The 27,069-nt window shown below is 38.8% G+C and overlaps 1 protein-coding gene and 1 non-coding gene across 2 annotated transcripts in view; both read left to right on the forward strand.

The window, feature by feature from the left end:
• The window catches only part of POLA1 (DNA polymerase alpha 1, catalytic subunit), a 185,238-nt gene that overhangs the window by 8,953 nt on the left and 149,216 nt on the right, over positions 1-27,069 (forward strand). The window contains 16 exon segments of the mRNA XM_059839928.1: positions 2,980-3,092; positions 3,549-3,665; positions 10,528-10,602; positions 10,963-11,101; positions 12,172-12,329; positions 13,583-13,667; positions 14,423-14,484; positions 15,216-15,305; positions 16,865-16,981; positions 17,841-18,016; positions 18,427-18,556; positions 18,816-18,935; positions 20,005-20,101; positions 20,608-20,732; positions 22,448-22,597; positions 22,825-22,947. Coding sequence (XP_059695911.1) covers positions 2,980-3,092; positions 3,549-3,665; positions 10,528-10,602; positions 10,963-11,101; positions 12,172-12,329; positions 13,583-13,667; positions 14,423-14,484; positions 15,216-15,305; positions 16,865-16,981; positions 17,841-18,016; positions 18,427-18,556; positions 18,816-18,935; positions 20,005-20,101; positions 20,608-20,732; positions 22,448-22,597; positions 22,825-22,947 — 1,877 coding nt within the window.
• LOC132324336 (small Cajal body-specific RNA 24) lies at positions 20,313-20,442 on the forward strand. The gene has a single exon (XR_009485586.1). It is a non-coding gene; the product is annotated as a small Cajal body-specific RNA 24 (non-coding RNA).

Consider the following 27,069-nt stretch of genomic DNA (forward strand, 5'->3'; position numbering starts at 1 on the left):
AAAGGAAAGGTATGTCTGTCAAGGGAGGAAGGTGGTCTGAAAAATGCAAGGTCTGTCTTGTATTTCTTATCCCCTAATTCAAATTATCTAAATCTTGAAGGTTGTCTTTGAATTAAGATTGCTGGCTCTCATAGTCTTCAAATTGCATCATTCTGAGCTCAGCTCTGACAAAACAATTTGTGTTCTGAGCACTTCCCATCCATCCCCTCATTTCATCAGCAGACTTAGGATATTGGGTTTCTAGTTTGTGCTTCATATGTGTTTACCAGAAGGCTCTTTCATGTGTTGTTGCAAGTTTTTTTCAGTTGAAGCTGTAAGCATTGAGTCAGATACATTTCTTTGTTAACACCTTTTATTGTGAATTGGGATGCCGAACTTAAATATGAGACTCTGCTGGGCTGAACAGCTTGGTGATGGGAGTGGTAATAATCATAGATATCTTGATGAAATCAATGGCTCTAATATAAAATTGCTACTTGTAAAGAACCCGCTATTGTTATTTTTCCTTTTTTTTGTCTTTTAAGTCAGTGATTGCTGAATGGAACATAATTATGAAAGGATTTCTGTTCCTCGCATGCAAGGAGTGTTCTTTTCTCATTATGACTTTTTCAGGATTGAATAATAAAGACTGCACCTGTTTTCAATTAGTAATGTAGAAGGGAAAATTTTGATATTGCTTTTTGTTTAACATGTTCATGATCTTTGTTTGTGCCTCATTTGCTGTGATGTCAAATGCATTGCCTGAAGAGTAAATACTATAGCACAATCATAAGACTCTTTCAAACTTAATGATTTTTTGGAGGCTTACTTTTCATAATTCCCTTTATGATCTTAGGCAGAGAACTCAAGAATTGTGATCCTATTAACATTTTAAAGAAATAACGAATGAAACATACCCTTATTTTTTTCCCCTCTGCAAGACATTTTCCCTGTGTCTTGACTTTGCTTACCTTTTGGTTCATTTAGTAGCATGATCTTTCTTTTCACAGGCTTTGATTTATAAGCTTTACCAGTATTTTTTCTTGCTTTATTATTTCCATAGTCTTGCAGGGGATAGGGCCTGATATCTCTCAGTTGATTTTTTTTGGTCTTTTTTTTTTTTTCTTTTTTTTTTTTGCATGAAATGTTTCTGAAAACCCTTTGAAGTTAGTTCTGCTTTTACTGTCTATGGGGGTGATAGTGTGTGCCAGTGTTCAACTGGGTGATCTCAAAAGGTTCCTTCCATTCTAAATTAATGTAATTCTGTGAAGTCTGGTTATTAAGACCACTTATTTGTCCGTGCTAGAGTTGATTGAAGTTTGTCTTAGCAATCCAGGCAGCTTTTTACCCTGTCATTGACTGGCTCATATATCCTTTCTACTCCCCTGCTTATATGTACTCCACTGACAGATTAACTACTCCATGCTCTTAATATTTCGAGCTGTTCAAGCAGTCAGTTACTGTTTTGTGGTCTCTCTCACAGTTTCATCTTTCTGTATGATACAAACCTATCTCAGGTGAGTTTTTTTTATCCCTTAACAAAAAAGTAAAAGATTGCTGGGGACAAGAACTTCATCTTCCGTGTCACTTAGATCTGCAATTGGAGCTCTTTCTCGATACTTCTATTCAAACTGTCTAAATCTTCAAGATTGCCTCTGTATTAAAATTTCTTAAGATACTTTGTGCAGCTGAAACTTGTATCCTTGCTCTCATCATCTTCAAAACCGCAGCATTCTCTGTCCTTGACAAAAGTAGTCTTGTTCACATCTATTCCAAGCACTCAGAAAATGATTTTTCATAGCCTGTCACATTGACTCTGTCATCCATCTTAGTGCATCTTCACTGATTTATCTTTGGTCTAATGGAGTAAGAAAGGTGCCTTCATGTCTGATAGATCTGCTGGCAAAGATAAGTTATAAGTCTTAACCAAGGACTTTTTTGTGCATTGCTAGACCAAGGAGAAATGCAGATTCTATGCATGAAATCATGTTTCTGAGGCAGTCTCAGCATGGATATTTCTGTTTCCATCAATAGTAGTATGCTGTAGGAAGAGTCTCATCCATATAATCAAATTCCAAATTATTTGGAGCTTGAAGGGAACCTGGTAAAGCCAGGTTTCTGAGTTGTACTTGGAAGTGTCTTGTACTTGTAATTTGCAAACTGTTTGTGACAGTTGGGTGGCTTGGTGCTGTGTTATTTTAAAGTTTGACATAATTTGATTAGCAGTTTGCAGCATTTTGTTCTGTTGCCAAGATCTCTGGGTTCAAAGATGTCCTTACGTGTACTGTAAGGACATTGTCCACAGTGAAGTCAGTTGCCACTAGTCCTGCTCTGTATAATCTTTCTGAGGGTCTCCCTTGGTTACAACTGCTGTCTTGGCACCCAGGATTCCTAGGAATGTCATGCACCTTTTGGTGTCCTCATTTGTTAAAAATAGTCACTTGAAAGCTGATCAGCTTCTAGTTGTTGTCTTCAGAATGTTTTGCTACAGGTTTTATTGGTAATGAGATCAAGACTCATTGTATTGTAGTGCAGGGCAATGGAGTCAATTGTACTGGTCTAGCTGAAGAGTGAAAAACTGGAGATAACACATGTTAGAGGATTGATTGACAGCATAGGCATTCTCATGATGTTCAGCTTTCACTGACATCTGTCTCCTTCCTTCCTCTCTCCAGGGATTATCAAACTAATACAGGCAGCAATGGAATATCAGAACAGAATTTTGAGACTGGCTGTGAAATGCCATTTTGGATTTTATATACCAGGTGTTACTATAGCAATGGAAGTAGAGACAGGAAGAATGATACAGGTGTCTGTTTGTAAAGCTGGTGTTCACAACAATTTAGAACCTGCTGATGCATTGGAAAGATTTGTTGTTCAAGGACCTAACACAGCAATGGTTGTGTTTCAATGCAAGAACACCTTACAAGCTGCTTCAAGCAAGATTAGAAATGATTAATTGTAAAATTGCAAATTGGATTCTTTGCCCTTCTCCCTTAGGTGTGGTATTTTTGTTTGGCAAAGTTTGGATTGAATCTGCAACCACCTATGTCAGCTGTTGTGTGACAGTGAAAAATATTGAGAGAACTGTTTATCTGCTGCCACGTGAAACAGTAAGTGTGACTTTTAAACACATCAAACATAAGTGCCTTTCATTCTGCTTATGGCAGGTTAGGAGTTTAGCAGTGTTTATGGAAGCTGTTGGAAGCCGGTGTTGTCTGATATAGGTGATAAAGTTAAAAAAATGTGTACACTGTATCACATGTCAGCTGCAGAGTAGAGCCCTGTCACTTCCCCTGACCCTAACTAACAGAGGCAGACAATTTTTTACCCTTAGACTTGCTGCTTTGCAAATAAAGTGGTCTTGAAGTATTACTAGAGAACTTAGTGCTTTGTAAACATTCTGTTTCAAGTAATATTTTCTAAATTTGGGATTTCTTGGCTGATTGCATTTTAGCTCTTCCTAAAAAAAGAGATAACATGATTCATAATAGCAAAGTAAAATTCAACTTATTGTCATGTCTGCTGACATTTTTGTTAATTTGTAAAACCTCACTTCTGTTTTTGAGGAAATCGACCTATCTACGGGGAAAGAGACAGAAACTCCCGTAACTATAATGAGTGTTTTCAAGGAATTTAATGACACCATTTCACCAAAGTACAAGATCATGAAGTTCAAATCCAAGGTTTGTTTGCAAGCATCCTATTTGGTCATTTTCTGTTGTTCTGGTTTGTAAGGTGGGAAGGCTGTTGAAACATTGTCCACAAAAGGAGGTTGTGCCAAATTGCAAATACATAACTTCTGTCGTGTTTAAATTTACCTGCTTGTAAAAACCATCCAAAATGCCTATATTCTTTTAAGAATGGTAAATCTGCAACATGGTTGTTCCAACAGAAGTTTAAACAATGCTTTTGTAAATAGTTACTCAATAGCTTCTTTTAAACTGAGTTGAGTGTCAGATGGCTTGCTGGGCTGTTTTTGAGAATGCAGAACGGATAGGAGTTCTGGTACCTAAAGCCTTAGTAACAGCTCATGTTGTCAGAGTTTAAAATGAAAGATTGTGTTGTCCAGCAGATAAATCAGTACTCTGGGATTACACTGTCTTTGCATTTGACCAGACATCTTATTGAACTTTCTCTTGGCATGTCTCATCCTTCTCACCTTTGCAGATTTATCTTTTAGGGTGCATGCTGTTCAGAGTGTGGATTGTCATAATGTGGCTGTGCAGGAGGTAACAAGAGAGGACTGTCATTCAGCCATTGAGAGCTGTTCTGTGCTTAGAGTGATGGGCAGTAGTCTTGAAAGTGTTATTTTGCTGTGCTGTTTGCTCAACAAATCTTTAAAATGACATTGGAAAAACAAAATGTTGCTATGATGAAGACTTTGCACGTTAATATAATGCTTATCACAAGTCTGCAGGAAAAGAGTTGATACTGCTGAGGATGTTGCAGATTTGGAGTGAATTAGTTTGACTCTGAATTAGTGTCAGAGCTTTATTGTTCACTTACATAGAGTATTTGTCTTTTACAAGGGAGGGCAGAGGTGGGAAGCTTGGATGGGGAAATGTGGCAAACAGTCAAGTTAGGGGAAAAATCTCTTCTGACTGAAATACTCAGAAAAGTTTATATTTCTTGAAGTAACACGTCATTAGTCTGGCAAAGCTGATTTTCATTAGACGTTACTTTCCCCATCCTGGCAATCTTGTGATTTTATAGGATTCATTCCTGAATAGTTAATCAGCAAGTGAGATGACAAGTAAAAATGCAGGAAGAATGGAATTTAACAATATGTAAATGAGGGAAAATAAAAACAGTTTGTGTGGTAATTCAGGTTGGAAAGATTTTCAGGAGGTCATCTCATCCAAAGCTAGCTAGAGTCATTCTGAAAGTTTCAATTGGTAAAGTGAAAACGTGAGCAATGTTTCTCAACATTGCAAGACAGGACATCTTTTCAGCAACTTGTAGCTTAGTGTGTTATTTACTGAGCTCAGGGAAAGTGGATGTGACATTAGTACTTTGTGAAACTTTTTTTTTTTTTTTTTTTGCTCTAGCATATTTTTTCACTCAAAACTCTGATGTAAATTTAGATTTTTCAGTTTTCTGTTATTTTTTGTGTATAGTGGATTATAACATAACTACATGTGGGATCAGGAGTAAATTTATTCTGAAAGGAGTAAATTTAACAATAGATAAACAAAAAAGTTGCTGATAGTTCACTGTTCAAAAATCGTTTCAGGAATGAGGGAGAGAACCCAAAGAAAATTTTTCATTAAAAGAGCGGAGTACACTTGTACTCTAGAAAGGAAAGAGGGAGAAAGGTCTCGAAAGATGCAGATCTGCTTACAGAATCTTGGGAAACCTGCATCTTTTCCATGGTGTGCCAAGTGAGAATTATGTGAATGAGGTAATAGAATAATGTAGTTGAAAATTCAAAGACGGCTCTTAAAAATCAAGGTAAAACCTGAAAATTTTTACTGAACTTACACAGAACTCAGGGCAAAAGACCCAACAGTCTTGTCTGGGTACATGGCTGCAGTACATGTGGGGTCCTTGGATGTAACACAAGAGTGGGGAAGTGGGAGCACTAAGACACTGCTGAGATTTTCCCTTAAATATTGTAACACTTGATCACCCTCATTAAAGGGTGAAAGGAAAGAGGAAAGATTAACTCAAGGGACTACTGGTACAAAAGATGGCAATTAGAAGGATAAGACAAAAGGACAGTTATACCAGAGATGACTGTTAAAGAGCTTTAAATTTTTTTTAGCTAGTAAAGTGAAAAATAATGATAAGACCTGTTTGCTCTCTAGAAACATTAAAAGGGGATGAGCAGCCAGAGAGCTATTTAAAGGAAAGTTTTAGCAAAACAGTGAATTTGTAATTTTTAATTCATGAATAAATTAGGCAGGATAGTTGGCCCAGGGAAGCTCTGAAACAACCTACCAGAATTGTTTCTGAACAGTAAGATTTCAAATTATTTTGAATTCTTAAGTAAACTGAGTTTTATTAAAAGGATTAAAGCTATCCAGCTTTATTTTTCTTGTGTAATTTTCTGCTAATTTTGATAGTTACTGCATTCTGGGAGGGTTTAATGAGAACTGGAGACAGTAAGAAGGTATGGCAGTAGTAATATGGGAGGTAACAGAAAGGACAGGATAGTAGAGCAGGGCTGTTAGTGGGGTCCTTGGAGGAATATTCAAAGATAGTATTACAGTAAGTCAGATATTCCAGATTACGCAAAATTGACTGTGAACAAGTGGAACCGTATCTGGCCAGGCTTACACCTCTGCAGCAGGGAGGCTTTGTGCTTTCTGCAAGATAATTGTAGAAGTGATGGGGTTGTCCCATTACTGTGCCCTCCTTTTCTTCTGTTCCCCTCTGAGATACCTGAATTTGCCTGGTTATATACCTGAGTCTGTTTTTCACAATCAACCTCCTTTTCATTGTACTCATACCACCAGAGACAAGGTGTTTTTACACAGCCCTTGCATCTGTGTGTCCATAGGGGTGTGCAGGGCTCTCAAATTGAAATGGTTTGTGGCTGTCACATAAAGGAGTGCTCCAGAGAAGTGATCCTCACCCAGTTGTGACTCTATGTGGTAAAGGGCTAATGTGCTTTAGAAGAACTCCCCTGCTCTGTGATGTGCAGCCAGTGGTTCAGTGCTGTGCTGTAAAGGGTTGTTGTTTTGAAAGACTTAAAACAAATGGTTGTGCTGCTCAGGTGAGACTTGTGAGCAATGCATTCAGAGTAAGTCTCAGTGTTTGCATAATACTGTGAAAATGATAACCACTCTTCTTCCATCATTAGCTGGAAATCAGGAAGGTTACTGACATCCCTGACAGAGTTCTTTTACTGACAGAGTTCTTTTACTGACAGTTCTTTTATTCAGAATATCCCTTTTTGTGATGATGTGGAGACACTGATACAGGTTGTTCTCTTGGCCTTGCCAGCACCCAACTTTGTCCCTTTGAACACACTTAAGCCGTATCATTTCCTGCTGCACCTGCTGCTAATTGAGGCTTCAATGGGTTGCACTGCTGCCAAGTTAGCAAGTCTTCACAAATCAATTTGAAAGCAGCCTTACTCCACTTAGGAACTTAGCAGCTAATCACTGCTGCTCATTTCTGCTCTCTGAAGGGCCACTTGAAGGGCAGATTATTCTGCAGCAAGCATTCATTCACTGAGTTATGACCAGACGCTGGTGTAATTGAGCTGAGCTCTGTGCAATAACGCAGATGAAACACTACAGCAGACTATTTTTATACTATGTTCATCCTGCGTTTGCAACAAGAACTTGTTTGAAGCCTGAGAGGTTTTTATTAAAATTAAAAAAAGAGGAGGGGGGAGCACCAGTGATATGTGCTAAAAGCTGTACATTGCCATGTATTATGTCACAGCTCTGATCTGCTCCTCTTTAGGTGCTGCTCTGGCTCAGCAGTTCAGGCCTACATTTGCATGGTAATTTGCAATGCTGATCTGGCTTCATAGTGGTGCTCTTCTGTCAAGCTATGTTACACTTGTGTTTCCATGAAACTGTTGATGCCATAGTAGTTTCTGGATTTGTCTGCCTCCTATTTATAGCAGAGGTCCCTCTCCTCTCCTGCCTGGGCTTTGCAGCCTTACTCCTGCAGTAGCACTTGAAGTAACAAGCTTCACTGCCTCTTGTAGCACCCTGAGGGAACTATTGCTGATGCTATCAATTTAAGGAAAAAAAACCCGGACATCCAACCCCCAAACCAAATAACTCCAAGATTGCCTAACTGTGCATGCATTTTGTTAATTTTTAAATTTTATTCCCATTTATGGTGATTTTGCTTTTTCTTATTAAACTTTCTCTAGTGGCATATTATGCTGAGTCTGGTGTAGAAAGTGGTGAACACAGTGCATTGTCCAGTGAGAACTGTGATTTTTAATTTAAGGTGCCTCTAGGAATTCCTGTACTAGAGTAATGTGCTAGCATAGTTATAATAACAGTATGTAACAGTGGTGCAGATGGTTTGTAAAGTACTACAGGGTAGAATACACATATGACATGGTAGAGCATGGCATTTCAGCAGATGCCAGAACACTGTTGCACAGGATATTGTAATAATTTGGAAAATGAAAGTAGTTATTCTTAGAAACTGACAAGCTGTGTTGTAGAAAATTGTTATTGTTTTTGAGGAAAGCAGAAGTGATACTTAACTTGAGACTTCTTTAACTGTCTTAGTTAGAGATACATAAACAAACTGGACTACTTTCTAGTGAAACCTAAGTCACTTAAAATGAGAAACACAGTGTCAACAGAAATGATCTGCTGTGAGCATGTGATAAAAGCTGGCAGATGGCTGGGAAATCATCTCTCTTGGGTTCCTCTCTGAAGTGCTGTACACAAAAGCCTGCAGTGTAAAGGGAGTTGTGTGCAGTTACAGGGATACAGTCTGGCTGGGATCATAGACATATGGTGGGGTAGGATGTGGTTAAGACAGGCTGGGATAGCAAGGAGGGGGAAGCCCTTTTGTGTATTAGGGCAGTGGGAATGCATGGAGCCCTGCCTGAAGTGGGCAAAGAGCTGGTCAGGATTAGAGGTTGGGCTTTTGGAAAGGATATCATGGTGGAGAAAGGAAAGCTAAATCCCACCTGGAGCTGGGTCTGGTGAGGGAGACATAGACCAGTAGGAAAGGCTGCTGTAAGTACTGGCAGACTAGGAGGAGGGTGCTGCTGACAGGGACAGGACATGTGGTGACAGAGGTCATGGAACAAGCTGTGATACTGCATGTCTTCTTCACCTTGGTCTTAACTCCTTAGTCCAGCTTTTAGCAGTCTGTGATGGCTAAGAGACCAGAAGGAAAGCCTGAAGCAAAGAAGACTTGTCCTCAGAGGAGGAGGATCAGGTTAGGGCATATTTAAACAAATTGGACAGATAAAGGCAAGTGGGGTCTGATGGGATGCACCCGTGTGTGCAGAGGGAGCTGGCCAATGTCAGAAGGTGCTTGGGAGTGTTTGGTGCGGATTCACGGGGGAAAATGATGATGCTTCACCAAGCTGGTAGCTTCTGGGAAGAGATGGACTGCTTTGGTGGACAAGACGACAGCAGTGACTGTTGTTTGTCTTGACTTCAGTAAGGCTGTCAATGCTGCCTACCATTGCATCCTCATAGATGAGTGATGAGGTGGGGGCTAGTGAAGTGGGCAGAGGGGTGGACTGAAAACCAGCTGCCCTGTTGGGCTCAAGTTGTGATCACTGGCACAAAATCCCAGGTGTAGGCCAGTCCCTAGAGGTACACTCCAAGGGTTGATACTGGATCCAGTCCTGCTGAGCGTCCTGTTAATGATTTGGGTGGTTGCATGGAGCACACACTGAGCAAGTCTGTAGAGAGTACAAAACCAGGAGAGGCTGATAAACCAGATGGATGTGCTGTTGAAGGAATTTAGACAGGCTGGATATATCTTAGGACCTACAGGAATCCCATCAAATACAAAAACAAAGGTTCTGTATGAAGATTGGAATAACTTCAGGCACTAGTAGATGATGGTGGCTGACTGGCTGAAAGCAGCCTTGGAGGAAAGGACTTGCTCATCTTGGTACATACGAAGTTGGACAAGAGCCAGCCCTGTAGCCTTGGGGAAAAGGCTGCCATGGGCATTACCAGCAAGTGTCAAGAGCTGGTCCTTTCCCCTTGGCAGTCCTGGTGAGCACCTGGGGAGTGCTGTGTTCAGCTGAGCTCCTCTGTGTGAGAAATAATGTGTGTTACTGGAACAAATCCAGAATAGGACTACCAAGATAGTTACAGGGCCTGGAGCATCTGTCTTGTGAGCAGAGGCTGAGAAGCCTGGGACTGCTCATCCTGCAGAAGAAAATGTTCAGGGTGAGGGATTGGCAGTGCAAATCTTTTAACTGTTTATAAATGTTTGATGAGTAAAGATGACTTTGGCAGACTTCTTGCTGGTGCCCAATGGAGGACAAGAGAAACAGATAGCATTTGAAACAGATGAAATTTATCAGAACCTGAAACACTGCTTTACTGTAAGGGAGATCAAGCACTGGCACAGGTTGCCTAGAGAGGCTGTGGAGTCTCCATCCTTGGGAATATTCTTATCTGGCTGGAGAGAGCCTTGAGCAACCTACTGTGATTGACCCAGCTCTGAGCAGGGAGCTGTACTAGACAATGCCTGGAGATCCCTTTCCATCTCAGCCATTTTGGGATTTTGGAGAGATCTGCAGGCACCAATTCTCATGAGTCTGTCAGAAAGCTGTGAATTTAAAGAATATTTCTGAGTTTGCCTAACTGCCAGGTGGTTTTTTTGGTAGTGGTTAGTATACTTGCAAGTCAATTCTGTAGAAACTCTTGATGCTAATAAAACATTTAGAGATTAAAAACAGGCACTAGTATATTTTTATTGTCTTCAGCTGGTTGTAATGAGTTGCAGAATTGGTAATATATGATCAAGCCCATGATATTTGAAATGTGTGTTTTGCCTGGCCTTTTTTTTCTTTAGCTTTCTTATTGGACAGAATGAATATTCAGTTGGGAGATACTGAAAATATAATGCCTTTGTTTTGTACAGAAAGTGGAAAAATACTATGCTTTTGAGATTCCAGATGTACCAGCAAAATCTGAATACCTGGAAGTTAAATATTCAGTGAGTATAATTAATCTGATAAAATACCATACCTTTCTTTTTTATCTAATTAAGTTTACAACATGAGCAGTTTCTGTATTAAAATGGTCATTGAACATTGCAGTCTTGGCTGATGTATCCACTGAGGATGAAGAACTTAAACTTCAGTGTGTTTTTACATTACTGGCCTGATTTTTAAGTGGAGCCTATGGTGTGATTTCGTCAATTACTGTAGGGTATTATGGGTTAGGGCTTTGCTTGTGGGGGATGACGGTGATTTCAGTACTTTGCTGTTTTGTTAAGGTGCTGTGTGAATGTGGTTTGTCAACCCTGAAGACTTCTGTGGGGTGAAATGACTCCCTCCTCTCTGTTACTTGTTAGGCTGAATGCCCTCGGCTTCCCCAAGATCTGAAGGGACAAACATTCTCACATGTCTTTGGAACCAACACCTCTAGCCTGGAACTTCTCTTGATGAATCAGAAGATCAAAGGACCCTGCTGGCTGGAAATAAAAAATCCACGTATGGTGGTTTGCATGTGAAATACCTGGTTACTAGGGAACACATACAATTATGGATTGGGGCAGTAGGGGAAATTTAAATTGTACAGATGAATTATCATTTTGTACATTAACCTTGCAACTTATTGCTTTAATTTTCATTATCTCTAACCTTGCAACTTATTTGCTTAATTTTCATTATCTAGTACAAATTTTAAGGCATTCTTTCTTTTTTGGAGTAACAAATATCTCTATGAAGTTGTGCACTGTACAGATGAGATTATAATTTTCAGTGCCTGTGAGAGGGAACTGTGCAGTGCCTAGCAGCTGCTGTTTGATGCATACCCTAATGCCATGTATATGGAGCTAAACTTGATTTGAAAATGTCTCATCTTTCTGATTTTGGTAACTTAAGATTTGGGGTTTTTTTCTGCAAATATGTATTTTTGAGAACAAGTGGCTGCTAGATTTTTTTTTTTTTTTTTTTGTTTGTGAATTAGGTTTTTATTTATTTTTCCTGACCCTTGGAAAAGTTTGTGGTGTGGAGCTGTTTTAGTTTTAAATCCTTTCTGCCTCATGATAGGCAAGTAGCACATAGAGGTGGTCATGCTGCTTTATTTTGGCTTGGTAAGAACCCTTTATTCAATGTGTGCTGCATATTCCCATGAACATGGGGATGTTGGTCATACTGGACAAAAGCTGCGTCTGTTGCTGCAGTATCCTTGGGGCCCTCCCAGTGCAGAACTGACTCTGTGAATGCTGACACCAGGGGGTTCTCCTCTCAGCAGCTCGCTCAGTCACTGACATAACTGACACCAGTACAGATGACTCTATGTAAAACTTCCTGATGTATTTTTTGGGTTATGCAGACCTTGATCCGACTATTTTCTTTTTTGTTTGGTGTTGAAGAGCTCCTGCTGACTAGGAAGTCAAGACCCAGGGAGTTACAAAAATTGGGCAGGATTAGTGTGTGTCTTGGACTACCCCACTAGGACAGCACATTTGAAGGATGTGCTCTGTGCAGCAATGCCATCAGAGAAGCCTTGTCTGTGGTTCTCAGAAGAATGGAGGTGGTTTGTGTTGTTTCCTCAGAGCCTTCAAATCAGCCGGTCAGCTGGTGTAAAGTGGAGGCTGTGGCCGTGAAGCCTGGCTTGGTGAATGTGGTTAAAGAGCTTTCTCCTCCTCCTCCTCTGGTGGTCATGTCCTTCAGCATGAAGACCATTCAGAACCCAAAGACTCACCAGAATGAGGTAAGTAATCTGCTCTCATTTTGGTTTGATTTTGTTCTTTGATGTAATACTAAAAGTTTCCTAAGGCTTGGAAGAGCCTTATGAAACATGTTTTAAGTATATTTACTGTTGAAAAGTTTCTCTGCTCTGGGCTTTTCAAAGAAATTTTTACTGGCTTAGGAGGCCTGCTTGGTGAGAATGTGTACTGTGACAGTGGATCCTGTGTATGTTTTCAAGCCTTCTGTTTTGTCTGTTGTGTCTCATAGTTATAAGTGAGACTGCCCCAGCACAGCTATTAATGGATTAGTATTAATTAATTAATTAAGCTAGTGCTAATCATAGGTTAAAGGTAAAATGACCAGGCTTTTCTGCTAATACAAATCATTTTAAAATGAGAATTTGGTCTTGATCTTAGTGCACTTGCTATTCTGCTGTAAGACCTTTCCTCAGAAAGGAAGAGAGTTGTAGATGGCCCCTCTGAGTAGTGGACTGCAGACCACAATGTGTACTTAGGCACTTTTTTTTTAACGTAACTCTCATTAATGGGAGAAGAGATTTACTATTCACAAATAGGATAGGAAAGTTGTTTCTGGCTAATTGAATTGAAGACTAATAGGTTGGCAAATTTTTCAAGCAGAATAATTCCTCATGGTGAATGAAATTTTTTTTTGGTGGAGGTATGGAAAGTAAGTGGTTTCTGGCCAAAGTAATGGGACATACACTAGGTACTGTCAGGACTCTGCTTGCCTTTCTGCTTTGTTTTCTGTTGGGTTTTCCTGATCAGTGTCTGGGGAGCCAGGCTGTCCTCCCAGCAAAGCAGTCAAAAGCATCATTAAAGCTGCTGGCTTCCAAACACTAAACCTCTTGGCTTCTTGGCAGTGTTGACTGCTTGCTTAGGGGCAGCCTTCCTGAGGCAAGGCTTCTCTGCCTACTCACATCTCCCCTGCACTCCATGGGGAATCCTTTACATTGTAGGGTCTGGTCAGATTCAGAACAAAAACTGATCAAAGTAGAAGTTTTTCAAAGTGAATTATTTTTTCTCTCAAGTTTATAAAGATTTATGAGGATTTATTTTATTTCCTTGAGATCAATTGATAACTTTCTTCTTTTCAACTAGTTGTAGCTGGAATTAAAATAAGAAAGATCTGTTGGAGAAACAAGAGAAGAGATGAGGACCTCTTAAAAAAAACAAAAGGATGGAAGAAATGAGTATGGATAGTAGTCGTGCTTACTTGTGCTTATGAAGCTGTGTGTTCTGTATCTCTTTGGTGTAGGTTGTGGCTCTTGCAGCTCTGGTTCATCAGAAATTTCCTTTAGATAAGGCTCCACCTCAGCCTCCTTTTCAAACACACTTCTGTGGTATGTACTTGAAACAGTTTGAGTAGAAAAATTATTAATTCCATGTTTTTTCTTTTTTTGTTCTGTTTCAGTTTTTTGGTTGTGTGGGGGGGTTATATTCATTTATTTATATAATTTTTTTCTTTCTGTCACTGCAGCAATAATGGCCTAAACCAGACAACTGACAAAATTTCAACTCTCAGACAAGCTTTTCTCCCCATTTTTAACTTCACTGGTCACTGACTTTTTATAGAACACTTACTTTTAAAAGTCTTAATAGGAAATAATGCAAACCTGCTCTAACACATTCCCATAATTTTTATTGGTTTTACTCCAGCTTTCTCTGCCCATCAATTTAGACCATTTATTTACTGTCACTTTAATTATTTTTCTGTTTAGCTCTTCTGAACAGAATTATTTATAAACAAGTTTTCTTAGGGGACAAAAATCTTACAGCAGTGTCATTGCAGTAATATCAGCTAAACCTTGAGATTCGGGCACTGGCTGGAAGTGCTGAGGTGTTGAATACCTGTGAGAGGAAGCTCTTCTGGAGCTGTGGCCCAGAGTTTTAATGTCCAGTGATAACCTCAAATATGAGTGATTCAGATTTGTTAATGCTTTAGTAATTACTTGGTTATCTTAAAGACAGTATTCACTTAAAGCTTCTACTTCAGAATCAGAGGCCAGTTTTCTCAGCTCACTTTGTTGTAAATGGGTGCTTATGGGGAGGGAACAGTTGGGAACTTGTATGTAAATACAAATATCACTTTTTGCAGCTGTTTCCAAGCCGAGTGATTGCATTTTTCCTTATGACTTCAAAGAAGCCATTAAAAAGAAGGTAATTTTGTTACCCTTCTGATTGCAGTACCTTATAGAATATGAACTTTGTGGCACTTTTGGTAAGTGGTGAAGAGAAATAGTCACAGGAATGGAATGATTAGTTAGTTAGTTTTCTACTCTACAAACTTAAATCCATGTATTTATTCTGTGTTGCTTGTAAAAAAGTGGTGTGTGCTCTGTGTGATTCAGTATTGCTGCTAATTGTGTTCTTAAAGTAGAGGAGTGTTAGGCAGGAGAGTTTGAAAGATTTTGCAAAGAGGCTAAAATTGTGGTTAATTTTCATTATACCTGACTGTACTCATAGTAAAGTGGGAGAATTTGTTTCTTCTTTTATTGGAGAGTAAAGTCTGTCAAAATTTAGGGGATGTCCTTTCTAAAGGGTGGTGGGAGAGCTGACAGAATAATAAAGTAACTTATTTTTGTTTTTCGTCTATTTCTGTGTGATCTTAAAGTCTGAGTGAAAGATGCATATGGAGCATTTTCCTGGTGTGCTTGATTCTTATGAGGCTCTTAAAATGTCACACCTGCATTCAAAAGCAGAATGGGAAAAAGCCTCTGAGAAAAGCTTTCCAATGTCTATGGGAGTGAGGAAAAAAACCTTGAATTACAGAAGGAAAAGCAGAACTCTGTGGTGCTTTGTTATTGTCTTGTAACTGGTAGGGGAGAGGAGATGCTTCCATTTTAAACTTATTGGGTCATTGAAATCAGGTGCTCTCTTGCTCCTTTTAGAATGCTAAAATAGAGATTGCTGCAACAGAGAGAACACTGCTGGGATTTTTCCTTGCGAAGATTCACAAAATTGACCCCGATGTTGTTGTGGTGAGTAGTTCTGAAACTTTGAGTGTTAAATTAAAGCATATTGTCAGTTGGTCAGCTTTGTTCTTTTTCTTTTGTCCCCTTAGAGGCTTTTTAATGCTTGTCTTAGACTGCCTTATGAATTGAGTTTGCTTATGAGACAGCAGGTATATTTTGATACAAAGATGATACGGAATTTTCCCTGACAGCATTTTATACGTACTATTATTTCCCATAATAGCTAAAATAGGCAGTATTTTCACAATACCTGAAACAAGTTTGGGTTTTTTTTCTTTACTCAGAAAGACAAAACACAGCAAAATACTCTGATTTTCTAGAGATACGGGAGCTCTTTCTATACTTAAGATTCTTCTGCAATTCAGATGCTCATATAATTTGTGTTTATGCTGTAAATCAAAATAACCATCTATACAAATCCATGAGATCTGAGAAGTTTTGCAGTAAGCATTATTATGCTTTCTACTGTTTTGGCAGCTGAGGGTTTATTATAATTACTCTTTTTTTTTTTGTTATGTTTAATTAATGTGCAGTACTAACTTTCACATAATAAAATTCTGAAGACATTTTGAAGTTGGTTTTAAGTCTGATGTTGATTACATACAACTTGTTAGATATATGTATTTACCTAACTTCTGTAGGTAGATAAAAATAATTAAGTGATGGGAATATGATGAAATGAGCAGTCAGTGCCTGATGTTTTCAGCTCTCTACAGCTGGTATCCAGTGTTCGCCCTATGACCTAAGCTTCCTGATGCCTGTGGCAAGGAATCAGAAGAAGCACTGCAGCCAGTGGCTTAAAATTGAAGATGCCAAGAGCAGGGGTGTGAGAGCTCCTATCCTGAAAACAGCAGAGCTGTGTTAGTGCCGTTTAATTTGCACCTGGCTTAATTAGTGCTGTTGAAATGCTGCTCCCATTTTGAGGAGCTGCTTCTACAGCACAGTCTTGCACTGCACAGAAGTACCTGCTGGAGTGGACCTGCAGTTCCTGGTGGCTGGCTTATGTTCCTCATGGTAGCATTTTCCTTTCAGCTGAGGCTACAGACCAGTGTCATCAATGTACTTAGCACTGTTTAAAATATTGCTGGAGTGCTTTGATATGTAAATATGGCTTGCAAGGTGTTCCTACCCAGATTTCACAGCTGTTCCTGTTGTACTATCAAAGAAAAAAAACCCGGTATTTTGATGCCACTATCGTGACTTTTACAGGTGGAGAAGAAAGGAATTACTCTTAGTTTAAGTTTATATGCTCTATGAAGAATGCTGTGGATTTTCCTGGAAAGCTTTAAATCCTAATCTCTGGTATCAAAGCATGAAGCTGTATTGTGTGTGCAATGAGCCAGTTACAGAGCTGATTTTGGTATTCCACTGAACAGCATTGTTAGTGTTAAGACTAATGAGTTGTGTTGATGAACGTTCTCCTAGAAAGTGCTTTCTACAAGAGAGATAATGCCATCAATTAGTTGGAAAAAATCACAAAGGGCAAAGGAATACTGTGTGTGTGAAAGTAAGTCTTTCAATTTGCATTTGTTGTAACCTTTTTTGTTACTTTTTTCTGCTTCAAGGGTCATAATATTTATGGATTTGATCTGGAAGTGCTGCTTCAAAGAATTAATTTGTGCAAAGTCCCTCACTGGTCCAAGATAGGTCGACTGAGGAGGTCTAATATGCCAAAGCTTGGGGTAATAAGATTGCTTAAGTCTTTTAAGTCCCTTTATATTGCATGTGATTAAAAATGAATTAGTTTTTCTGAGGAATTGTAAATGTGACACTGATGTATTTTGACTGTTGGTCATGCTGAATTTCGTGGGTCCCAGATCATAAATTATGAGTGTTTATATGACTTTTATTACAGTAATAGGATAAACTGATTTTCAAGTTAGGCTAATTTAGTTTACTTATCTCAACCAGATGATAGTAATGACAGATTAATTGCAATAGTCTTTACTGTAACTGTCTTTGTCTGCTGTAACTGTAAAATGAGAAAAAGCAATTTGGATTGATGGGTGAATCATCCCATAGAGAGCTGCTAGGCTAATAATTCTGTAGTTCTTATTACATATTTGTTCAGAGGACAATGTCTGAAGCTTGAAGTGCTGAACATGGCTGTGTTCTTGCCTGTTCCTGTCCTTCCTAGAGGCCAAGATGGGTATTTCTCTGTGGTTCTGTGGCTTTTTCATCCTGCTGTTATTACAAAAAGTATCCTTGGAAGAAAGACAAAATCCACATCCAGGTTCTTGTTGGGGCTATTCTAATGATTGAAGAAGAAAAAAAAAAGTGTGATAGTTTAGGAGTTAAGATATAACCAGTAGTGAAAGTATCTATTTCTTAATATCTACATACAGTGAAAGGTACCATGGATTCCTTTAGGGCATAATTATAAGTCCTTGAGTATTAGTGATATTCAATAGAGTATTCGAGTACTTAGTGACCAACTGACTTGACTGAGTCTTATAAACATATGTTGTGGGTAGATGTTTTTGTTAGTGTTTGAATATTTAATTTTATTTGGGTTTTCTCTCTTTGTGTAAAATGATGAAGGGCCGAGGAGGGTTTGCTGAAAGGAATGCTGCCTGTGGTCGCATGATCTGTGATGTAGAAATTTCTGCTAAAGAACTAATTCGTTGCAAAAGTTACCATTTGTCTGAGCTGGTCCATCAGATTTTGAAAACAGAGAAGGTAACAATTCTACCGGAGGAAATTCCAAATATGTACAGGTACGTTACTGATTGGGAGTTTTAATCCTTCTCTGGAGAGCAGAAGAGCTGATTTCCTGACATAAAATTTTACATTTGCTTACTTGATTTGTTGTGGGGAGGCTGACTTAGCATGCTATGATTTGAAAGGTTAAATACTGTCTTAACATTATCAAATAATGTTTCAAGCTACTTGTGGTGGCTTATTATGTATGAGGCAAATTGATTTGTGGGAACATTGGTGTAGGCACACTAAGAGGAGATGCAAGCCTGAGTTTTGGGCTGGTTTTTCAATTACAAGGGATTGCTATAAAATTCATCAGTCATGTGCTACAGATACCATGTGTTCCATTCAGCACAGAGGTCTAAAGCCTACAGAGTACAAGGGAGATTGATTTTACTGTGCTAGGCCATGCCCCTTCTTTCCCCAGTGATTCTCCTCGCTTACTGTTCATGCTGGAAAACACCTGGACAGATGCCAAGTTCATTCTCCAGATCATGTGTGAGCTGAATGTTCTGCCACTGGCTCTTCAGATAACAAACATCTCTGGGAATGTCATGGTACATTTTTATTACTTTCCCCCCCTCTCCACTGTCCCCTCCAAACAGTTCCATGTTTTATGTATTTGATTTGCTGGGTTTAATTTCTAAACACTAATTTAGAATGCACGATGCTGTTAATTTTTTTTTGCTGTGGCGAGGAGAGTTTAATGTTCTAATCAAGTAATAATGTAAAACTTCCTTAAAAATATCACATTTGAGTTTTGCTGTCACTGTTTTCTGTGCTTTGCTTTGAGTTCTCTTTTCACCCCCTCTTTAGTCGAGGACAATGATGGGTGGACGATCTGAACGTAATGAGTTCCTGCTGCTTCATGCCTTTCACGAGAAGGATTACATTGTGCCAGACAAACAGATTTTCAAAAAGCCTCCACAGAAGCTGGTGGGTCTAGTTTTTCTCTTCCTAAAAATTTTTATTAAAAAAAGGAAGAAACATTCTTCCATCTTCTGTGTGTTACTGTTCTGTGGGAACACAAGGAACCCCAAATATAACTCAGATATTACTTAAGGGTACAGTATATGCTTAATTAAAACATTGGTTTTGTGTGGAATCCATGATGAGAGTGGGACAGTGTAACAGCTTTTCCATTGCAGCACAGATCTATAAGAACTCAGTTGTTTCTGTTAGTTTAAAATTAAAATAAGCTAAGTACTTGTCTTTGTGGGGAAACAGTAAAGAAGACAATCTGTGTTGTTTAATATTTGCATTTAGTTATTTTGATGAACAGTATTTCAAGAAAAATTTGTTATATGGATGAAATATCTAAAGATATTAAATCCTTTGTCTAATACCATTGTAAATAATAATTATAGAAATATCTAGATGTTAGTGAACAAATCAAAATTTGAAAGTATTTGTATTTCACTATATATTGCTTTTTAGTTTTAAATAAGTTCAACAGCAAACTTGAAAGCAGTGATTTCTGTTGATTGTATTGTTGCATCAAAGTAGCACTGGAATTCTAAATGATTCAGAATGGAATTGAACAACTGGGAGAAGAATTCTTATTATAACAAATAACAGAATATTCTTTAGGTCAGTAGTAATGTTTTTATTTGTTTTATTCAAGCCCAGCCATTCTGTTTGCAAAACCAACATTTTAGTTGGTCAATCATACCACTTCTGGGTCATGAGTTGATTTTTTTCATAGTGTGGACTTTTACAGCCAGTTGTAAAAGGCATTCTGGTGCCATGTTGAATGATGACAATGCTTTAAGGTCTTTGTAATCTCTTGTTAGCAGTTTTTTTCCTGTCATAGTTGGTTTGAACGCTGTTTTGACATGTAGAGAGCTTTAGTAAGGATCATGATGAAAACACCATATTTTGCATATATTTTAAAAGGAATTCTGCACTGGCTCCCAAATTTGTATTTGACTTGCCAAAAATAACTCCTCTAACATTACAGAAATCTTAGAGACTAGATAATGACTTTTTTAAATGCCATATGTAGGTGGATGAAGATGAAGATTTTGAAGATCAGAATAAATCAAAGATAGGGAAAAAGAAAGCAGCATATGCTGGGGGCTTAGTCTTGGAACCCAAAGTCGGTAAGATGTGGCAATTTTCTTTCTTCAATGAAGTTAGAGACAGGTAGGTTACATTAATACAGAGAGATTGCAGTGGGGAATCTGTGGCTGTGGGAATTTAGTGTTGTGGTTGTGAGGGGAGTCTTGTTACATAAAACAAAATTCCCAACGTTGAGTGTGAAATTGATTCTTTTGAGGGATTAGGACTGTATATTTATGTATGATTGTCTCATGGACACTAAGTTTTTTTTCAGTTTCTCCTCTGTGTGGGGAAAACTGTACACGTGTCCTATAGTAACACAGAAGGTATCTGTTCAACTCTGGTGAGTTAATGGGGTTGGATCGTTCCACTTCTGACAGCTCTCTGTAAAGGGCAGTGTGGTGCATCTCAACAGCTGCTTGAAGGGATTTAGATGAGGGAAATGTAGAACAATGTGTTACTGTCACTTAAATATTAATTGTGAAGTAGTATGAAGTCCTTTGGGAGATGTGAGTAATTATGACTTTTGTTTTAAACTCTGTTTTAGGTTTTTATGACAAGTTTATTTTGCTTCTCGACTTCAACAGCTTGTACCCATCGATTATTCAGGAGTTCAACATCTGCTTCACCACAGTGCAGCGACTGTCATCAGAAGCACAGAAAAGGGCAGAGGTTTGAGTGCTTTAACTTGTGGCTTAAATTACACTGTCTTAACTTCAGAGTGCTTTCTGTGAATCAGCTCCTTAAGAAACTGTTCTTTTCCCTTTTTTTTTTTTTTGTCCCCTTTCATACATAAAAAATGATTCTTGTTTAAAGATGTATGTGTTAATTTGTGGGTTGAGACTTCTTTGAATATTTTGTGTCTGTCACCTTCCTTTCTGTAATGCTCTTACAGAATCTTTGTAAGTTTTTTCCCATCTATTCTTAGTATCCCCCTGAAACAAGATTTTTACTGAGGCTCTATGACCCTTTTCAGCCACACATCCACCCTAGCAATTTCTGAGCCCTTTTACTAGTTTCATGCTAGCTTGACAGAGGCTTCCTGAAGTTAAGTTGCTATTTGTATATTTATGCAGATATACCTGATGGAGGTAGGCAAAAGTCTCATGCTTTCTACAGGAAAGAATATGATTATGAGCTCAAGCCTTATTAGACATCAGGAAAATTATGTGTATGACTTGGGAGGGTGATGTTGTGACTGTGTGAGCAGTGGCACCAGCTTCACCAAAACTCTTGGTGTTCAAACTACGTTAAACACAACTGAAAAACCTCCTGAAAGTACAGTTAGATGTACTGTTCTATAAGCAGCTGTGTTGGCTCTGGCTTATCCATGGCTGGAGATTCTCATTTCCTCAGCTGTGCTGAAACACTTGTTGGTGGAGCTGTGTTGTAAACTGAAGCATTGAGCTGGTCAGGTCTAAAGGTTAAAGCAGAGGCTTTTATTTTTAACTGGTATCAGCTCGCAGGTTGGAATTAGTTAGTCCTGTAGCAACTGAAATATGAACACAGTAGCAGAAATAAGGAGACAAGTATGTGGAGTTCTGTCAGTAAGTTCCTTCAAGTTGTCTTTGGATTTTCCCTGCTTTCTGAAGTGTGCTTCAACCTGAAGCAGCTAATTTTGATTTCTCTCGCTGTATGATGTTTAATCAGGCTTTGGTGTAATTTCTTGACACAGTTCTCCTCAGACTGCTTTACTAAACTTGCCAACCTCACCATGTCTGTATTGCCCTTTCTGTCTCTTTCATTGTGCTTGAAATACCTTTCCATTTTTGCCATTTCTTCAGTCATGCTAAGAAGGTGTCCCTTCTGCTACGTTGTTTTGCTGTAATCAAGAGTTGCTTGGGGTGGGGTTTTGTTCTACTTTTGTCAGTTGTATCAGTCAAAGTATCAGTTCCACAGAGCACGTGCTCCTTTTGACAGGCCTGAACACCAAAAGTACTTACATGATGATAAAACATGGATGGATTTTTCAGCACAGAAAGAATTGCTGTGTGTGTACTTCTCTTTATATTTTTGTATTTATCTATATATACCTAAGAATGAGAATGTGTGTGTGTTATTTATCTGTATTTATGTATGTATATAAATATATAACACACACGCTGATATAAAAAAAACCTTCCTGCTACTGGTCCATGCCTTCTTTGTGTTTCTCCAAGAGTGAAACAGACTTAGGCCCTATCCCCCAGCAGGGGCAAAGTAATACAGTTAAACACTGCAAAAAAAACCTCTCATGCTTGTTTTAAACTGTGCTTTGGGCGCTCTGTAGGAATTGGAACAAGCTGTAGAGTTTTGGGGGTTTTTTTTCCCCACCAAGCTTTTCACTTAATGCATTAAAATCTAATCTTCATGCAATAAAATAATAAGCAGCAGTGATCATTTCACAGGTCGAAGAAGAGGAAGAAATTCCAGAGCTTCCAGACCCATCTCTGGAAATGGGAATTTTGCCTAAAGAAATCAGGAAACTAGTGGAGAGAAGACGCCAAGTTAAGCAGTTAATGAAACAGCCAGATTTAAATCCTGACCTCTATTTACAGGTGTGTTTTATAGGACTCCGTTGATTTTTCCCCCTCTCCCCTTAAGTGCCCTGATCAGCCTTGTAGAATAGAGATGATTAGTAGTGAGAAGTGATTGTAATGTGCTTCATTTGTAGCCCATCTCTGCTGCAGACTGTATAAAAAAGCTGTGAATGTAATTGTGAGCATTAAGTTCTGTTCCCTGATGGCTGTGGTTGGATCATTTTTCTGGTTGTGTTTCTTTTCAGTATGATATCAGACAGAAAGCTTTGAAACTCACTGCTAACAGCATGTATGGCTGCCTGGGATTTTCCTACAGCAGATTCTATGCCAAACCTTTGGCTGCTTTGGTGACACATAAAGGGAGAGAGGTAAGTAATTAAACAAGTTGTACACACATGTCAAAAGGCTGAATTTAAGCCACCTGCTTTTTTTTCATTGAATACAAGAATGGTTTTATTCTTGACCCTGCTTTTGATTTCAGAACTCTGAAGTTCATCTTTCTTGTGAAACTATTTGGTTTCAATGGGCCAGATTGTGGTGACAACAAAAAAAAAAAAAAATCAAGGCTGATTTCATTTGCAATGAATGAAATTCAATTATTTTCCATGAATTTCTAGTTCTGCTTGATGGGCTGGTCTTTGATTTGGTGGTATGCTTCAGCTTTGGATGAGCCTGCTTGTAGCAAGACTGTCCTGTGGCCTGATATGACTTCCTGAAACCCTAAAGTTTGTGATAGGCAAATTAATCATGGAGCCAATGGATTATGTATTAGGGCTTATTTTTGGAAACTCTTTGTTCCTTAAAGTTTCTCATCAGCCTCATATTTTATTGTAAGAGTTGCACTTGACTAACTACTCTGGCTGTTGGTTAGGATGGTGGCTCAATACAGACGACATCAGTTTTGTCCCTGTGAGAAAAATAATCTTTAATGATCCAAAATATACCACTGATAGACATTCGTTGTCTTAAAACATAATGATGTTTGATATTAGTTCCTTATAAAAGAGAATACCAAGCAGGAGTCTGCAAAGGTGCCAGGAACAATTGTGTCAGGATGGCTGGTTGATCAGGGAGATGGATGAGGTCACATCCCTGCTGACAGGCTCATCCTCCCTGTGATGTGAGGACACACCCACATCACAATTCCCAGCTCAATTGCATTGGGGTGTTTTATTTCCAGTGACACATCTTTGTTTTTAATTATCTTCCTATCTAAACAATTCTCTAGAGAGAACCCCACGTTTGTTGTCTTCCCAATTTATGTAAGCAGTTATGTTTAACCTTACACATCTCTTTAACTCAGAAGTAATTTCCCAGTTTGGTAACTGCAAATGTGCCATGCAGCCATGTGAATTCAGAATTTACCTTTAATAAGATCTTGTGCTTGTTGATGGAAGATTCAGCCTCATGTTGCTATGAGGCTGGCATGCAAAGCAGCCTTTAAAAGTGACGAATTACTACTTTTTTCTTTGTTTTTTTTGATAATGATCTTCATGTGTGATATGGACCACCTGCCACAAACCTGATATTCTATGGATACTTAAGCCTTTGCCCTCTGTTAAGATGGGGAAATACATGTTTGCACAGGGAGTTTGTCCAGGTTTGTCTGTAATGTATCAGCCATGTGAAATTCGGGTCTTCCTGCTTTATGTTCCAGAGTGATGGTGAAATGGGGGAAGCCTAAATAGGTGCGACAGAATGTGTTAGGGAGTAATTAGAGATGGTTTCTCTTACATATTTGATCTTTGGTTGGAAAAGATTTCTTACCTCCTAAATTCTGGTGGTTCTGGACCTGTGCTGGCTTCTGCCAAGCCTTTGCACCCTTTTGAGTTTTTGCCACAAAAGATGACTCGAGGACACCTTAGTTTTCTGGTTTTAATGGGTTTTTTTGTTTGTTTGTTTTAAGTTGATATATCTGATCTGGAAAATCATTACTTTAAATTTTTATATTAGCCTTTATATTCCTAGGTTTCCTCTTACCACTCAGTTCTAATATAAAAGAAGTAAATGTTAAGTATCTGGAGGTTGGGTTCTCTGTGAGAAAAGGTTAATTAAAAAGTAACTGTTATGGAAAATTTATGGTCTAAATTTAAATAGCCTTTTCTGATCTGCAATTAATGCCTTTTTTTATACTGTTGTCAAGGGCACCTGAGTAAATGCAGGTAGGCTTGTAGAAGTCTAAGTGGGAAAAATATTGTGTGGGATGAAAACTGAACTTAATATTTGCACTAACACAATTACAGTTCAATCGTAAGTCTTAGCAGAATAATTGAAAGTGGGAAATATGTATTTCATGTTGGAGTTGTTAAAGCTCATCCTAGCATCAAGTTTTAATGTAGCTGAGAATGAGTTTTGATGAGTCCTGTAAATGGATGCTTTTCAACTGTGTGACTGACAACCTTTCCACTGAAGCTGTGGGAAGATTCAAGCACCTGATGCAAGTGCTGAGTATGCCTCTCCTGGACTCTTAACTTCTCTTTGTGGTTTGGAGATGCTGGTGCAGTAAAAGCAGTGGAGCTGCCATGGGAGAGCTTATGGAGACTAAAAATACTTGTAATTGCACATTGCTGTTATAAAAACTTGTGTGACTGTATTAGTCAACTTCTGAGCTATATTAGTAGAACTTGGAATGTTCACTTCATTTTGGTGGCAGAAGTATTAAATATGGTGTGGAAAAGTAATTTTAAAAAGCCACATCATAGAAGTAGATGATCCTTGGGGTCCCTTCCAACCCAAACTATTCTGTGATTCTATGACAGTGTAATCCATAAAAGCTCAGTTCTCTTTGGTCAGCTGTAGAAAGATATGGGCCAGTGCTTGATTTTTATTTTCCTTCAGGGAGGGAAATAGAAATGTAACAAAGCCTTACATCCCTGGCCAGGGGCAGGCTGGGTCCAGCAGAGTTTATCCGGTCTGTGTTCCAGGGAGAGCCTTGAAGGGGACAGTGTGATAACGGCGGGCAGGCTTCGCTAGATGGCGATAGAGACCTGGAGATCCTTTGTCAATTAACACTCATTTTTGTCAAAGTGTTTAAACCTTGATTATCGGCTTTTGCGATCAGGTCTTCCTTGTTTTTCATTTGTGGGTAATCTTTAACAGGGGCATACCAATGTGAGTTTGTCAGAATTTAGGTGTCACAGGTAGACTGCTAAGTTCTGATGTGTTTTGGAAGAAAAAAACTGCAAAAATTTGCAGTCGAAGTGAGTTAAAACTGTAGCTCAGATCTGTTTGACCATTTTGACTGTGAGAAATGCCTCAGTTCAGCAAAATTAAAAAAAAAATAAATATTCTACATTTGCAAACCTTTGATCAGGAATTTGTTAGAGGGATTCCTGGACTTTCCCCTCCACCCCCCATGCTACTAAGCCTTTGCCTGGACGTTACTCTTGTTGTAACTATAGCAGTTGCTCGCATGGAAAAGTAATAGGAAAATATTTAATATATTTTTAGCTGTCCTTTAATGTAATTTAACAACTGGAAATAAGATGAGTTGGAGCTGTACAAGCAGCCAGCCCTGCACCAGCAGGCACTGTCGGGTCATGCCGTTCCAGCCTCTCTAAAGGACAAGCCTTTTGATGAAGTGTCAGTTGTCTGGTTTCCTAAATGCAGGATGCCTCTTGCTGCAGGGTTCTCCTACAGAACAGCAAAGTTGTTGAGAGAATTTAACTGTAGACAGCTTGCTTGCTAATGGCTTTCACTCAATGCTGAGGCCTTTTCCAGGTACTTGCTTTTTTTTCCGTGTTGTTTTTTGCTGTTGCATATTTTTGCCCAAGCAGACTTGCCTTTGAAAGGAAAACAACACATTTGCTGTTTTCAGCAGTGCTGACAGGTAGACCTAGTGTTCAAATATGCGAAATAAAAGGGGGAAAGAGGCAATTGGGTTAATTCCAACTTTCTCATTCAGATCCTTTAGATACATTCTCAATTAATAATTAGTTTAAGGCCCTGGCAGTCAAAAGGAAAGAATAAAAGCATGTTATTGCTGCAGTCTGGGAGAAGAATGGATGAGGGAGGAGAAAAATGAAGTGGAGAAAGATGAGCTCATTTAAAAAAAATTAAGGGTAGGTAAGCAGGTTAATGGCCGTCTACTGTAATTATGATCTGTAAAGAAATCCAGGCATTTCTTTTTTTTCTAAAGTCTTGTTCATCCAGGGAAAATGATCATCAGCTGCTTTCTCTTGATTGCCTCTAAAGCATTGGTTATACAGTCTGCAAGGGTTGTCACTTGAATGGGGCAATTGACAGACTCCTAGTTTCTTCCATGTTGTACTGTGGGAGAAAGAGAATTGCTAAAAGAGGGAAAGGAGCCTCTTCGTCTTGTTCTAAGCATGCCATCCATATTTAAACAGGGATTGCAACATCAATATAACAGTTTTGGAAGACATGGAATTTGATGGCAAAAGGCGAGGCAAAGAGTTCCTAATTGCTTTTAAATAGGAAAATGGCCAACCCAACATCATGGGAGAAATAGTGCTAAATTGCTGCATTGC

This window comes from Haemorhous mexicanus, chromosome 2 (genome assembly GCF_027477595.1).
Source record: "Haemorhous mexicanus isolate bHaeMex1 chromosome 2, bHaeMex1.pri, whole genome shotgun sequence".
Taxonomy (NCBI): Eukaryota; Metazoa; Chordata; class Aves; order Passeriformes; family Fringillidae; genus Haemorhous; species Haemorhous mexicanus.